This window comes from Schistocerca americana, chromosome 3, assembly GCF_021461395.2.
Source record: "Schistocerca americana isolate TAMUIC-IGC-003095 chromosome 3, iqSchAmer2.1, whole genome shotgun sequence".
In the NCBI taxonomy this organism is placed as follows: Eukaryota; Metazoa; Arthropoda; class Insecta; order Orthoptera; family Acrididae; genus Schistocerca; species Schistocerca americana.
Genome location: NC_060121.1, coordinates 124930782 through 124948052, shown reverse-complemented (window position 1 = coordinate 124948052; position 17271 = coordinate 124930782). Strand labels below are relative to the sequence as shown.

Sequence of the window (17271 nt, the reverse complement as noted above, 5' to 3'; positions counted from 1 at the left end):
TTTAATGCATTGTCTCGATATACTGGCACCATTTTATGAGGTTGTCTGTTGTCGAAACCTCCTTCAGGAATAGGGCTTCATACATGTCCTCAGCAACACCCTTCATGAGATGTGCAACCGTATCTTCCTACTTCATTCTCGGATCCACAGTTTTACACAGCTCCAAGACATCTTGAATGTAGGATGCTGTAGTTTCTCCTGGACGATGTGCCCTGCACTTTAATTTATCTTCAGCCTTGTACTTCTGTCATTGTGTGTTGCCTAAATACTTGCGCGGTTCCACCTGGAATACTTCCCAGCTTGTGAACTTCTCCTTGTTGTTCTCATATCATTGCTTGACAGTGCCCTCCAAGTAGAAAAATATGTTAGCCAAACACACGGTGTCATCCCATTTGTTAAATTTGGCTATACACTCATGTACCTTCAGCCACCTGTTTAGATCTTGGCCGTCATCACCAGAGAACCTGGAAGGATGTCTCATGTGGTGACACACAGTTGCTGTCATCGTAATGTCCTCTTCTTCTTCTTCTTCTGTCTCTGATAGATTGTGATCTGTTGAATATGGCTCGAACTCAGGTTTCTCGCCACGTAAACAGCGGCTCTGCCATGGCCTGATGGGAGCCACAGTGTCACTGATAATGCGCACTGTCACTGATAATGCGCGCTATCGCAAGTTCCAATACCCAGTGTCTCCACCAGAATAATGTCACGTAGAAGAAGGTGTAATTAGATGAGTGACGAACACTAACTTCACTTAATGAAGGTTTATTCAGCACTTGCACATACAAGAGCACGGAGCGAACTGCCTCCGGCCAGAACACATACAGTACACATGCAGCTACAGAACATTCCAGTTCAATGATTCTTGACATTTGTGGAGACTTCTAGAATGTACTCGAACCTAATATAGAAATTAAAATTGTACTGTCCAGGTGAGTTTTGAACTCGCTCACCCTCCATGCGATAGTTCAGCATCATAACCACTGCACCACGGTGCTACTCAGCTTCTTCTGCGACAATATAATCAGTCTGAAATCTTCCGGTGTCTCCAGCTCTCTTCCATGTATACAGCCTTTGTTTATGATTCGTAAACCATGCTCTGTGCAACATTCTACCAGTCGGCTTGCTCTTTCATTCCTTTCCCCCCGCTCATATTCACCTAAGACTTTTCCTTCTTTTCCTTTCCTACTATCAAATTCCAGCCCCCATGACTGTTAAATTTTCAGCTGTCTTAACTATCTGAATAATTTCTGTTATCATCCTGCATTACCCCTATTTGATTTTGTATTTATAGCTCTGTATTCACCTGACCAGAAATCCTGTTTCTCCTGTCACCGAACTTCACTAATTCCTACTATATCTAACTTATAGCTGTCCATTTCCATTTTTAATTTTCTAGCCTACCTGCCGGATTAAGGAATCTGACATCACGATCCAGTCTGTAGAATGCCAGTTTTGTTTCTCTGATAACAGCCAGTTCTGATAACAAAGTCCTCCTGAGTAGTCCCTGCCTGGAGATCCGCATGGGGGACTATTTTACCTCCAGAATGTTTTACTTAAGAGGATACCATCATCATTTAACAATACAGTAGAGCTGCATGCCCTCGGGAAAATACAGCTGTAGTTTCCCCTTAACGTCAGCTGTTTGCAGCACCAGTACAGCAAATCCATTTTGGTTGGTGTTACAAGGCCAGTTTAGCCAGTCATTCAGACTGTTGCTCCTGCAACTACAGAAAAAACTGCTGCCCTCTTCAAAAATCATACGTATGTCTGGTCTCTCAACAGGTACCCGTCTGTAGTGATTGCAACTATCATGCGCGTGTGTGTGTGTGTGTGTGTGTGTGTGTGTGTGTGTGTGTGTGTGTGTGGTTTTTTTTTTTTTTTCTCTCATTGACCATCAATATCTCTTTTATCTCCCACTGTTATTGTCTTCATCCACCTCTGTTTTTCTTTCACTGCCACTTTCTCCATCCTATTGTCAGTTTCCTCTGCCTTTCCCTCCCACTGGCACTGTCTCCTCTCTCTTGCGCTGACCCTGTTTCTGTGCTACTCTTTTTCAGCACAAAAAAGGTGCATATGTGATTGAATCCCCAAATTTTTGGTGAGGAAGGTGGAATGAGGATTGAGGAAGCTAGTCCCCAATTTTTCTGTCAGTCTTTTAAAGAAGGCCACATTCACTTTTTTTGTGCTCTGACAGGATCATTTTTCAGCTGGATCCCTTCCTTTCCCATGTTATGGCAGCGTGTGCTCCTTACATAAAACAAATTCTGTAGATCAGTAGAGTTTTGACAGTTTTCTTAGGTACTTCAATATTTCTGCACACTTTCAAACAGTGGAAACTCCAGGTTGGAATATCTACAGACTTTGACACATATAAAGATCAAATAAGAAAACATGATATAAGGTTAACACAAAATCGTCTCCCATCAAATGCACATTCACTTTACACTACTTTACATAAAAATACACAACATTTTAGGCTACACCTACAGTACCAAAAAACGCATTGTTTGGTTTTCATGTTCAAGGAATTTTGTATGGAAAGATAGTTTTTTGTAAGCTGCTTACGCCACCAGATGTCAGTGTTGAACAATTTCCTGGTCATGACAGGATGTATAGCCGTGAAGTGCCCATTATAGAGACAGTGCATTGTAATATTTTATTGGTGGAAAAAATTGCTACTTAAAACATAGTTTGGTGACCTCAGAACCCTTTGCCATGTGTTAACTATATCAGTTAAAACTAAATTTACACCTCATTTCGGATATTATGTGCACATTGTATGTGCATAAATAGAGTAACTTCGAACCTCTGGATCTCTGTCACATAGAATGATGATAAAAAAAAGTTATTCTCCAAGAACATAATTTTACGAGCATATGATAAAAATTTTGACGATTTGCTGTGAGTAGAAATTATAGAAATGGCAATCACCAGAGTTGGTACCTTTTGTATACAAAAAGTATGTTTTTTTTTTTTTTGTTTTTTTTTAAACCGTCCATGAACGAATGGTGCTTTTATAAGCTACCTAAGGCCTGCTGTAGAACACAACTACTGTAAAAGAATCAATCAATTTGCTCAATTTGTCTAGGCTGGAGGAATTGGGCAATGTTTAAATTTTCACCGGGGTCATTCCATATCAAATCACCCAATAAAAAATAAATTTTACACCCACCTCCTTAGATTTTCGTGAAATTTGGCTCAAATGGTTCTAATACCATCCTGACAACACCTGCAATTTTTTTTTACTGTATCTCTTACAGTTTTTTTTATAAATTTTTAAAGTTTTTATGTTTTGCATTTTCTGAACCTTCGGAAATGGTCAGTTTAATTTGTATTCAAAACTTTAAATTTGCTTATCTTAAAAACTCTTTTAGATAACATCATGAATTTTTGCAGCAAGTTTATTTATTATACATATTTGAAGATAAAAATGATGCTATTAAAATATATTAATATTTTCTATGAAAAAAATATATATATGTATTTTTTTCTTTCTTTCTTTCTTTTTTTTTTTTTTTTTTTTTTTTTTTTTTTTAACGGATGTTTTGTTGTATAAGAATTGCAATATCTCGAGTCTCAGACCTGATAGAATGCTCAAATTTGTTTTAATTTACTCTTAAACATATAGGCTACTTGATAAAACAAAAATAATGATGGCTTTTTAACATGTTTATTAATTATAGTAGATTACATTAGAATTATGTACAAAGATAGTTTGCTTATGGCACTTATGTATAACCCAACTGATTGCTTGAAACATTGAATTTTTTGAGTAATTTTGTCTTTTTAATAAACATTAATGCTGATTCAAACTGTTTTTCCACTTCATCCAAGAGCTTTCAGTTCTTTTGATACAGTCTTTTTTGAAGTAATACATTCTCCCAGTGCCGCTTGATTGAGGTGCGTCTACTACACAGACTGTGTGCTCCAAAGGCACTATGCAGGAATCTTCTCTTTCAGGCCAATAAAATGATGCAGCGGGTCCTGAAGGATGTAGAAATAGAATTTCTGCATCTTCTTCATCATTGAATATTGTTTTTACCAGTCCTAAGTACCAGTTACCATCATAATTTGCAGCCACATAGCAATTTATGGATGGTTCAACACGAACCCAATCAGAAGAAGAATGGGAAGAAAAGACTAAAGAGGGTTTTACACTATCTGTAGTCCTTCTAATTTCAAGGTTGTTTGTTGGAAGTGGTTTGAAGTTATGAAAACTTCTAGTTCCAGGAATGGTTTGGGTTGCTGAAAAACGTTTTTCTAGTTTTAACCGTAGCAAATCAGCTTCTTTTTTGTCAATAAAGTGAAAATGAATGTTTTCAATACTTTTTTCACAAAACTTATACACATCGATTGCTGTCATTATTTGTTCTTTGTCTGAATGCTGTAGACTGGGGTTCCTTAAAATTCTTTTAATAGTTCCTACTAGGCCATCACAAATTGACTTCCCATGACTTGTTGCAAAAAAAAGAGTGTTGGGCCTTCAAATTAAAGTCTCTCAAGTGTTCAGTCAAATTTTTAAAACTGTTTCTATTTTTGTACTGCCCAGCACAACCATCTGTAAAGTAGTGAACTGAGTCAATGTCAGTATGATGTAATGACAGCCACTTTGTAATTTCTTTTTGTACAAAGTTAACAAAACCAGTGTCATGTTCTTGGTCATCACTAATAAAACAGTGGTTGGAAACAAAAACATTGTTTTCCTCATTTCTTAGAAAAACTCCAACTGGGTGTAGAGTACAACCACCTCTATTCCAGTGGTAACTTTGGATCTCATTTTGTATAACAAAGGAATAATTTTCACTGAAATCCATCACAATAATTGCTGTTTTGGGTGGTGGGTCTTCTTTCAATCTTTTAAAGGCTGCTGATTGGGATTTTGCTATAAACGAGTGTGGGGTGAGCTTTTCCAATGACCTAACCAATAAAAAAATGTAGTCTTCAACACTGATAGACTGGTCATTTCTGCCCTGTCTGTGTTAACCCACTGACTGATTACAATTTCTTCTTCTAAATCATAATCTTCACTTAGTTTTTCAGTTAAGCACTCTGTTAGTGCAGTATTTGCAGGACAGCTGTTGCAATGATGTAGCATGCAATTTTGGTTTTGTGTGTTGCACACAAGCATCTTAATTAGGTCTTTATAAGATTCTTCAATTTTCACAGCATCCAGTAATAGTTTAACATTCTGGTGGATACTGCATACACATACAGTGTGTGTGCCTGCAGCACCAGCAAGGATACACCATTTAGGTCTCAAGAAACAAAATTTTGAAAATCCTACTTCTACCTCAGGATTCTCCCATTTGAAAGAATAATAGAGTTCTCTCAGGTTACACAAAATGAGTCTTTTTTGCATGTACACATTTTTTTGAACACTTACTTTGTCTTTTGTTCCAGGTAGCACTCTGGAACTTTCATCCTTTTCATAAAAATCTGTTACCAGTCTTACTGTATTTTCAGAGAGTTTTACCTTTTTTTGGACCAGGAGTTTCCAAAATACCCTTTTCAGATTTTAGCTTTCTAGCTTGTCGCACCATGTACTCACTTACATTAAATTCTTTCATCACTTTATTTCGAGTCCAAGAATCTGGAGCCAAGGTCAGAATCTGGAGCCAAGGTCAGAATCTGGATTTTTCTAGACCTCCCAACAGATGAAATCTTCTCTTTCATAAGAGAAATCATTACATCAAAATCCTTTGCTTTCTCAACCACACTTTTATCTTCTTCGTCATCATCAGAACTTGGTGCATCATATTTTAATGCTTTTGAAACCGCCTTTTTTGCAGTCTTTTCAATACTGCTAACCTTCCTTTTAAAATAAGACCCTTTACTTTGTTCTGACAAGCCATGAAGCTTTATCGGTGTTAAACCTAAATAATCAAGAGCAATGTTTGTTTGTACGCGGGATTCATTTCTGGATTCCAATGATTCTAATTCAACCATGACTTCTTCATCTGTTTCACTTTCATTGACTTCAACTCTTAATTTTTCCTCACAAAAGTTACGGCATGTTGAGCAAAGCTTTTGTTCAGGTTTTATGCTAATATTTTTTGTCAGTAATTGTTTAGAAAGATCCAAGCCTACACTTCTCAACGATTTTTTGATGGGCTTTTTGTGTTTTTTTAGTGGGTCTACACATGTTGTTTGATACTTTTCAAAAACATTTAAAAAGTAGTAGCTGTGGTGTGAATATATATTCTTAAATTCACACAGATTAATTCCAGATCGTAAGTGGATCAAATCTTTTTCTTCCTCACTCAATTCTGATACCGGTTGTAACTTTTTTGAAGGTGTGTAGGTTGTTTGGAAACAGTCAGATTTTTTTAAATAACCCTACACTACAGGTTTGAATATCTGACATACTGATTTCACTTTTGGTCTGATTACTGTTCTGGTTACTTTTGTAGGATATTGGAAAAGAATCTCTGTAAACTAAGCAACAGTACTTACTGAGAGTTTGAATAAACTTAATAAAATACTATCCAAGCACTATTTAACACTGTAATAATTTTTTACTTCAAAACACAGGAGTAACAATACAAAATCCAAGTGTACATTGTTACTCCAAGAAGACAAAAACTTATTTTCGGTGTCTAAGTCACTTGGCATTTTTTTATTTTTAAAATATAATTAATATTATTTTAAAAATTAGATAACTACTAAACAGGTTAAAAAGCCAACATAATTTTTCTTTTATCTAATAGCCTATACAATTAAGAGTATTTTAAAACAAATTTGAGCTTTCTATCAGGTCTGAGACTCTAGATATTGCAGTTTTTGTAAAACTAAACATCCGTTAGCTTAAAAAAAAACAACAACAACAACAACAACTTATAAATTTTTTTTCATTTGGAAGAATTTAATATATCTTTATGGTAATTTTTTCTAACATTTAGATATAATACACAAACTTATTCCAAAATTTCAAACTGATATCTTGAGTATTCTTTAATATACAAATTTTTTTAGTTGTGAGGACACATTTAAGTTACAATTTCCTACTGCTGAAACAAAGCCAAATCTAAAAACTTTAAAAATTTATAAAAAAAACTATAAGAGATAGAGCAAAAAAAAATTTACAAGTGCTTTCAGGATGATAAAAGAAGTAATTGTACCAAGTTTCATCAAAATCTGACATGGTTGGTGTCAAGGCCTGGGTGACTTGACATGGAATGACCCACCGTGTACTATATGAAAACTATGCGGAAAGAAGGGGTTAAGTCCAAATTTCACGAAAATGAGTTAAGTGGTATCATTATGAAGTTCATCAGATGTACTTTCAGTTGGGTGAACTTAAATGAATGTGATGGGTATAGTCATGGAGTTGCAGCCAGATTGAAATGTGATACAAATGGAGAAAATAGGTCGAGACCATCCAATACATGGACAGAAAGGGTGAAGACCAGCAGGTGTGGGTTTCTGAGCTGTATTGATTTTTTTTTTTTTTTTTTTATGTTTCATTGTTGACATTTTTAAATGCAATGTCGTTGTTGAGCTTTCTTATGTTCCCTCTGCCACACACTGTCAGGTGGCTTGCAGAGTATGGATATAGATGTAGATCTATTATTGAAGCTAACAAGCAGCAGATTTGACATAAGTTTCTTTGCTTTGTGCTGTTGTGGAGCTGAATTTCATGCCGTGATTTGTGCTAAGGCAGAGCAGCTTTGACAATCGCGCCAGCACTTTGTGCTGTGGCAGATAGAATTGAGTTTTGTGTAAAATCCAATTGAGGTTGGTGTTCCAACTGGTGATGGAATATCCAGAGTCAAGCTGCAGTGGTAAGTCTAGAAAAAGACAGAGCTATGGTAGTCAATCTGAAGTATCTAAAAAGCTAAGAACAATGTCATGTGAAATAGGTGAGCATTATAACTGCAAGAAGAATTATACTGATTTGCTAACTGATGCAGAAAAGTCTACATTAATATCTAATTTCAATTTGCTGAAGGACTGGAATGAGCAAAGTTGTCACCTGACAGGACTGATTTCTGTTGACAATGTACCGTGCCGAATGACCTGCAGAGATGAGACAGTAGCTGCTTTACGTGATTATACATTTCATTATAAGGTCAGAATAATGAGAGAGAGTACTGTGACAGATTTGTCTGTTTGTCAAATGGCCTTTATATCATTGCATGGCATTTAAAAAACTGTCAGGAATTCCTTAAAAAATGAAGGCATGATGCGGCAGTTGATAAATGAGGGAAACACGGAAACCAGATTCATAAACTTTCAATACAAACAGAGCAGAACATCTGCGCTCGCATCAAGTCATTTAAAGGATGGTCGTGTCATTACAGCACAAATAAAACACAGAAACTGTATTTGCCTGAAGAACTCAAAATCAAGATGATGTTAAAGATGTTTCAAGAGACACATTCTACTTGTTCCGTGTCATATGAAACTTATCGCAAAATATTTAATACAAAATTTAATATCTCATTCGGTTTCCCTCGAAGTGATACATCCCATTTTCTCTAACTTTCAAAGGAGGCACAACTTGCACATGCAACAGATGGAAAAGAAAGAGCACACGTTCAAAGTAATATTAAGAGAGAGAAGATCGAATATGAACTGCACCGCCGTATTGTTGATGCATTCTATCAGCATAATAGACAGTCTCAACAGAGAAGCAGAAAGTTTACAAACACAGAATCGGTTTTTATGGATTTACAATGAAATCTTCTATTTCCAAACATCAGCACCAACATTGTCTATTATAAGTGACAGCTTTCTCTTTATCTATTTAATAAACATTGACTCTCAGACAGTAATGCAGTGTTTTACATTTATACTGAAACTATAGGGGAAGAAAGGTTTAAATGAAGTAGTTTCTTTCCTGCATCATTGTTGCTTCATGTCTGGATCGTGAGGTTAAAAATTTGGAAATCTTCTGTGACTTGTTTGGTTTTCAAAACAACTACTACAACCTTTTCAAGTTCATCCATTATCTTGTCCATCATGCAAAGCGATCTGAATCAATTCATGTGACATTCCCAGTAAGAGGACATTCATACCTGGAAAGTGACAAAGACATGGGCCTCATCAGATGTAAAACAAAAGCTGAACTCCCAAAGGACTGGACAGACATAATTAAAGATGCACATGCAAAACTCATTCCTTCTCAGGTTATTGAAGTTGATGGCTCAATGCTGCATGACTGGACTGATTTCTTGCAACCAAGATACTGACCAAAATGTTCATTCCCACCACGATTTATTAAGGAGATGAAGATAGATCGTCACTATCCAAGGCTTATCATACATCATGACGCTTACAATGAGTCTTGGATCACATCAGTTGTTATAGCTCTTGCTGGACGAATTGAAGAGGAACCAGAACTTGAAGGAGGAGAGATTTTGTTCCCTTCACCCTGTTACAAAGGTAGGCTGGTAAAGACTTAAGTCACAGTAATTAAATGAAACTAGATCATATCAGTGTGTGAAATAGCAAGTCCTGCTTTATTACAATTAACCTATTGAGATACTACGCTAATAAGAGGTCACATGTCCAATGTTATAGGACTACTAACTATCGCCAAGGAAAAGTATTGTGATCTGCAAGAACTGAAGAAGGTGTTCTGTGACACAGGGGCCAAAGAGTACTGTACAAATATTCCTTTCCAGCAGTCAATTTACAAACACGTTTTGTGTTTTTTGTTTGTAATACATAAAAAGTGAGAGAAATGAAGACTCTGGGTTATAAAAGCTGTGGTTTATGCTGATAACTGAAATTACCTCCTATTAACTATATTTTAATGTATATGTTGTAACCATTTATTGAATAATTGTTGGTAGTTTTATACCAGGTGATTTAAAGATACTAAAGTTGAGAAATGGGTTTATTAATCATTATAATTTACATGAGTTCAATTAAAATAAAAACAGAATATCGATAAACAGTATTGTTCCTAAAACCTGATCAGTTGTGAACGTCCTGTACAATAATTACTAGATTCAGATACTAATAGAACTTTCAAGAGAGTTGCAGGGAAGTTTTATAGTGAAGTGTCATCCCAATATCACATTACATTCTGACTTTCACAATCAGATTAGTGCATTACACAAAGAAATTAAAAAACAGACTTTCGAATAAAAAGACATACAGGGTCCAATTTTTAATAATATTTTTTTCCATTTTTAAGGAATCCTAACGAATGTACTGTATAAATTACAAAAGCATATTTCAATAACCAATGAAACTGTAAAGTTTTAAACTTCAAAATTGCTCTCCTGCAAAATCTATAAAGTGGACTTAACCCCTTCTTTCTGTGTGGTGTTCATATGATAATACAGCACGCCTCTTGCTTCGGTTGGTATACAAATGATTTCTAGGCCAAGGGCTATCCAAAACACTTGACACCATATCTTTGTGATCATTAGAACTCAAGATATGAATTCTTGAAAAATTCTGTTTTTGCATGCATTGTTTTGGAACACATTGGTACTGTGCACTGTCTATGCAAAGGATTACCGTAATTTACGAACTATAAGGTGCACTTTTTCCTTCGAAAAATTGCCTTCAAAATTTAGGTGCGTCTTATACTCGATATTAATATAAAAATGTACAATGTTTGGTTTAAAATTCCCATCAGACTTAAAGATAGCCGTATATTCAGTGCCACGGGAAACCTATCTCTATGTGGAAACAATGGATTCAACTGGCTGATGAACACGAATTGTAGGAATTCACAAGCTTGCTAACACTGTCTCATCCTGCCCCACCATCACAAACCCAGAACACTGTCTAGCCTATGATGCATCATTGCAGTTTACAGTGCCAGTGAATTTCAATTGAAAGTGATTTGTGTTATCAGTAACGACAACATTTTTGTTAGTAACTAGTTTTGTAATGGAAAAAAATAAAAAGTATTTGTATGGTGCGGGCCATAAATTGAAAGTAAAAGCCTATGCAGAAGAACATGGAAACAGAGCAGCTGAGCAGCATTTCTGACCTCCACCAACAGAAAAAACTATTCGCAATTGGCGGGCTAGTAAAGAAGAACTGAGGGGGGGGGGGGGGGGGGGGAAAAAAAATGTTGTTGTTGTGGTCTTCAGTCCTGAGACTGGTTTGATGCAGCTCTCCATGCTACTCTATCCTGTGCAAGCTTCTTCATCTCCCTGTACCTACTGCAACCTACATCCTTCTGAATCCTTATCATTCGATTTCACAAAAACTATTTGTCCCAAAAATTTGATTTATACACATCTTCTTGACTGATACCTTCCCCCATAAATGACTTAATTTTGTGTCAATGTTCAACACAGTTATTGTGCAGCATTAGATGTAGTATACCATTGCACGAAATTTTTGAAGAGTTTGCAGAGGTAAAAGTCCATAGCGTATACTTTCCATATTACATTCAAATGAATAAAATTTGATATTGCTTTTAAATGAAGAAAATATTAAGCACCAAACAAGGTTTGAACTCGGGACCTTTTCCTTTGCAGCCAAACACCTTAACCATTACGCTAACGCAGCTCGTCGTTCATTAGCTCTCACGGAGCACTTTAAAATGTCACGCAAAATACCGACAAACACTGTTGGTACGACTATGAATTACTCACGTTTCGCCGAAGTACAATAGGAAATAAACAATTACCGCTGTTCTTTATTGCGAAAAAGCGGTTAGTGAGAATGATACAAACCCCTATCCTTGCTAGTGCCGGAATTAGGAGGCTTATTGCTTGTTTGGTTTAATTAATTAATAGAATATAAAACAATTGGTATAAAGAATGCTTTTTCCAAACTTTCTATAAAAGAAAGTCTGCTATCAAGACATTGCTTTTGTTCAATTACTTTATTTATCACTGAACGTTTCTAAAACTGGAGACACTCGTCCGTGCTCTGCACTGCAGTCGAGCTCTGGCAACGTCGTTCTCTGTTGATTGGCTTACTGTGTTTTGTGACGTCAGATGCGCAGAACGAACCTAAACTCGGCCGCCGTCGTAAATGACGTGCACTTAGTCACCTTTTTTTGCCATTTGTTGTACTGTACTGAAACAAATCTTCAGTGTTTCAATTTAAAATGATTTGGTGTGTTAAAAATATAGATAATTGTTGTGTTGTGTGTGTCAGCTGTTTTACCTTTTTCGTACTGTGTGTCATGGTATCATGTTTATTTCTAGAACATCGAAATATGCCATTGGAGGATGCTATCCCAATGATAGAACATGACTTCAAGGCACACATGCGTGGTGAGAAACCAGCTGGTCCACCAGTTCCGGGACCAACTCAAGGACCAACAGCTCCTGTGAGTGCAGGGCCGAGTGTGCCAGCTCCTATATCAGTGGTACCTGCAGCTCCATCTGTTGGCCCTTCGCTGTCTGACAGGCATCCAGAAGCTATCCAGGTGTTGTTAAACCTGTTAGCAGACAACAGACAGCTGACTGTGCTTCAGTATGATCGCATCATTCGTTATCTTCAGGACAAAAGAGAACTCCAGCTGAAGCTTGAACTTGGTGACGCTAAGGACATGCCACCAGCTAAAGGTAATTCTGTCAGACTCTCTCATGTTTGCTTGGATCAACCTGAACTGATGACTATATCCCTAAGTGCTGGTTGGAATGAAATGGTTTTCACTTCTCAGACTACCTTTTTCATAATTGCTCAAGCTCAGTAAGGAAGGTGAACAGTGACACCAGCTTGGCTGAGGGTTAGGATAATTGCCGGGAGGGGAGCAGTGAGTGAGCAGCAAATTCTGTTGTATTGCTAACCATGGGAATCTATATCATGTACTTTAGCTTTTTATGAACATCTACCACCTTCAAACAGCAGTTTGCCTGAATTTATTTGTAGTCAGAATCTAACTGACTTCAAAATTGGACAGATACTTAACAGTAGTATTGTTTCCTGCAGGAAGTGGGAAATTTCTAGATAGGGGCTAGTGGTGTACTTACATTTCTTGTTGCAATATTGTCTACACTCACCATGACGTATAACGGGAATGAAAGATGGTGTGTCAGCTGGCTCTACACGGCCAATGAGAGTCCAGCAGGTAGGCTATGTTTTAAATTTTTGTTTGACAATTACCATTAAAAAAGATTCACATCTTGTAATAAAAAATACATTTTTACAAATACTGTTGTTTAGTCAATATTAATAAATTAGGTTGCACAACTATTTTCAGTTAAAAATTAATAAACGAACTTTTTTTTCGATAGTTCTGCAGCTTCTTAAAAACATGTTAGCACCAATGAAGAGTAAAAGATGTAAATAAAACACTAAGGTAAGGTTCCCTACCTTTTTCCCTGCAATAGTGAAATATTGCAAACACGGTGGTATACAGTTGACTTAAGAAAACTAGGTGAATCTTAGGGTTGTTGTAACTTTAAGTTTCTGTAATACGAGAATGTGGTGCAACAGAGAAACACTAAACATAGGAACCTCTATAATAGAGAAAGATGCAGAATAACAGCTGTGTGAAACAGTTAGTGAGTTAAAGAAAGTTTGAATACTTATTTCTCAGTGTAATAGAGAGACAGTTTTCTATACCACCAAGAAGCCATTTTCGAGTAAATAATATTTTTATTGATAATAGTAACAACTATGATTTAAATAATACTGTTACTAAAAATAATAATTGTTTGAACATTAACAGCATTTAAAAAGTGATAAAAACTACAGTCTTTCTGCCAAGAATCTGATTTGGAGAAAAAAATATAAATAACGACAATATTACTAATAGACAAGCCTACAAGTGTATAAATTCCACTATGAATTGTCTAGCCTTTGTGGATGATCTAGTGATAATTTCAGGCTCTGGAGATATGGCAACAAAATAGCTTAACCAATTGAAGACACAGTTAACAAATCCTGGGCTTCAAATCTCATTTGAGAGGACACACTTTATGACAACCATAAAATCATCACCAAGAGAACTGGAGGTTGGACAAGGAAAGACTAAGCATGCAGAAACATTTAAATACCTATGTGAATGGATACAGCATAACCTATTTGAGAAAGAAGCCTTTGTATTGCTCATTAACAAAATGAAAATAGCCTAACAATTGACTAAAGGTATCTACAATAAGAGATCAATTTCATTAAGTGCCAAAATTAGACAATACCTACCCTGTTATTATACCGTAGGCCTTATATGTGGCAGAGACTGTTACAAAGAAAGGTTTAATGTAGAAACATGAGGCCAAAGAAAGGAAGATTTTTCAAACAATCCTGGTCCCATCAAAGGAGGCATTACAACTGTGAACTATACTAACACATGGAGAAGATAGTGACATGTTTCAGAAAAGAAATATTGCCTTTCATGTCCATCCCATGAGTGAGCCCTGGAAGTATATTAACGTACTTTCAAGATAAGAAAACAAAGGCGTATGGTTCACAGAAATGAAGTCGGAAAAGGTCATTGAGAACTAAAATTTCTTCTTAAAGTGTCCATGAGCATGATCTGCTCCAGGAAACATGAATGCACAGATGTTTCCAGGAACAGCCGAAGCTGAATACAGGAAGACATGAACCCATGAGAGAAAAGAAAAACACCAAAAATGAAGGCAGGAGCATTGGGCGGCAGTTACAGCTCAGGGAAAGAAGCAGTTGACTTGACATGGTCTCTAGTTGACCAGGATGAAGAAGGAAAAATATTAATAAATATGGAAAAGATTTTGTGGTGTTTGATATCTACACTCATTGTTTTGTGTTTGGAAGCAGACAATATTTTTCACTGTGTAAATGTGTAACATAATAATAATAATAATAATAATAATAATATGTAAGTAATATTCACTTTCCTTTCAAATGGTACATAATTTGTTTACATAATAGGGTTAATAAATGTAAGTGAAAAAATGAATCAAAACTTTAAAAAGTGATTAATGTGTTTGTTATAATAGTACAATTTAATTTATCATATAATTTAAAATAGAGTGTTCAAGTATTATACTTTTTCAGAAAATGGTACATCAGAAGTAGCAGTATTGAAATCTGATACTGAGTAATTTCGTCATTATTTTCCCTGTCGGTACAATGTAAAATTTTATTAACTTGTAAAGGCTCTTGGCTTTAAATAGCCATCCATGTACCATTTGCAAGATTCAGCATGAAAACTGCTCATTTTCTTTCTTCACTGAATCATTCATTTGGAAAATATGAAATCTTTGATTGTTAACGAGTGTACACTGCTTTATGTCATACATAGAGCATTAAGCTCTTGAACCATCTAAGTTTTTTCATCAATGAAAATGTCGACATCATCTGTTTGTGATGACGCAAAATTACTTTTGTAGGTTTCGTTTTTTGAAAAAAAATTTAGGTCTGACTTTTCCTTTAGTGTACAAAGCATCAGCATGATCAGCCTGTAAACACCTAAAATTCTGATAGACTTAACATAATGAGGATCTCTACTTTGGTGCTAATTCTGTGCAATTGATACAGTTAATATCATTATTATTTTTGTCCTAATTGGTGAACATGCCAACTAAATTTCTAATTCAGAAACATTATACATATTGATCAGATAATTATTAAAACATCAGTGTAGGAGGCTTTTACTAAATGTGTCAAGTTGGTTAATTTTGCTAATACAAAACATAAATCGCATATTCACTTCTTCGTGTTGACATTCATGATCATTTTTTTTTTCAGTTCTTACGTGAGTTGCCTTCCGTTGAAAAGAGTAGCACTTACTCCCAAAGGTTATAAAGACTTACTTCATTTGCAAAGTTGATACCAAATGGTCAATCGCCCAATAATATTGTGAGACCTTTACCCAAAGCTTCCTTAAAATGATAATTCCTAGGACTTAACAAAAATTTGTATGTCTCGGTTGTGGAGGTCCTGTAATCATATATGGAATATCAAACCATTGTCAACTTTGTTGTTCAGAATCCTTGATTGAAAACATTGAAGAGCTGTGAAATATAATATGTGCTTCTACAGCTTTACTTGAACAAAGTCTAATGAGAAGCGATTCAGCTATTGTATCAAAGATTTATGGAAGGAAATGCGATCTGGTGTAAGAAGTAAAATCCATCTACTATTTCAACATAGGTTTGCGTTGGCTATACTGTGTGGACTTGAGATTTCAGTGTCGGCTAATGTGGACTTGCCTGCTTAAACATTTCACCGGTACACCAAGGAGGAGAGGGCGGCATTGCTGCTAGAGGCAATGTCAGTGTCCACCCTCCCCTCTCTCCCTCTCCATCTCCATCATCTCCCTCCCTCTCTCTCTCTCTCCCTCCCTCCCTCCATCTCCCTCTCCCCCCCCCCCCCCCTCTCTCTCTCTCTCTCTCTCTCTCTCTCTCTCTCTCTCTCTCTCTCTCTCTCTCTCACACACACACACACACACACACACACACACACACACACACACACACACACACAAAATCCGTTGAGAGTAGTGGATCGGAGATGTCTCGTTCCATTGTTACCAATGCTTGTTTTAATAATTTTAATAATACTGTGAGGAAGTTAGTTACTGAACTGAACAGAATAGCTACATTGTTACACAGCTTCGCCATCACTGGTGGAGAAAGAAAATCATGATGACCCTAAGATTTGCTTATTTTTCCTAAGACAACCCTATTCACAATAAAATTACCAGCATTTTATTTATGATTATATAAGGAAACTTGGAGATGGTAATTTACTCTCACAGGCTTACCTATTTTCATCTGGCAACCTTTCTCTATTGCGTGGAAAAATGTAGGCAACCTTACTGTGACATTTTATTTATTTCTTTTACTCTTGATTGGTGCTAAATTTTATAATAAACTGCATGAGAATAGCTATCAAAAATTCTTTAATTAATTTTTAATTAATAATAGTTGTATAGGGATACAGGACAGCAACCCTGGCACATTTTATCCATATGTAGATCGCGTTGTATAGAATATACATTTTACTAGGAAAGTCAATGTGGGAAGGTTGAGTTAAAGTCAGGGTCTTAGACTAGACTAGTACCCTATCCATTACACCACGCAACCAGTCAGTAAAATACCACTTTTTAATGCTGTTGATCATCGCTATTAAGAAACCCCTCACTTGCAGAGGCGCACCAGGATGAGTTGCGGCAGGGTGTGGTGCGTGGGATCTTAACCTACATCACTGTATGGTTTCAAAAAGTCAATCCCACTGCTGGGGACCTCTCCTTGTGCAGTAATAGTGCACTCAAATTGTTACAGTGCTTATGGTGAGACTGCTCCACCTTGATCCAATTTGAGTGATGGATAATTTGCAAGTAGGGGCATTCAACATGTTGTCATGGCACAAGGTTTGGTATTGAGGTGGATTATTTAGGTACAGAGAACACTG

General features: G+C 36.3%; 1 protein-coding gene across 3 annotated transcripts in view; it reads left to right on the top strand.

Moving 5' to 3' along the window:
• The window catches only part of LOC124605317 (nuclear receptor coactivator 5), a 154113-nt gene that overhangs the window by 133833 nt on the left and 3009 nt on the right, over nt 1–17271 (top strand). For all 3 annotated transcript variants that reach the window (XM_047136905.1, XM_047136903.1, XM_047136904.1), the window contains one exon: nt 12132–12494. In XM_047136905.1, coding sequence (XP_046992861.1) covers nt 12132–12494 — 363 coding nt within the window. The remainder of the gene's footprint in view (nt 1–12131; nt 12495–17271) is intronic.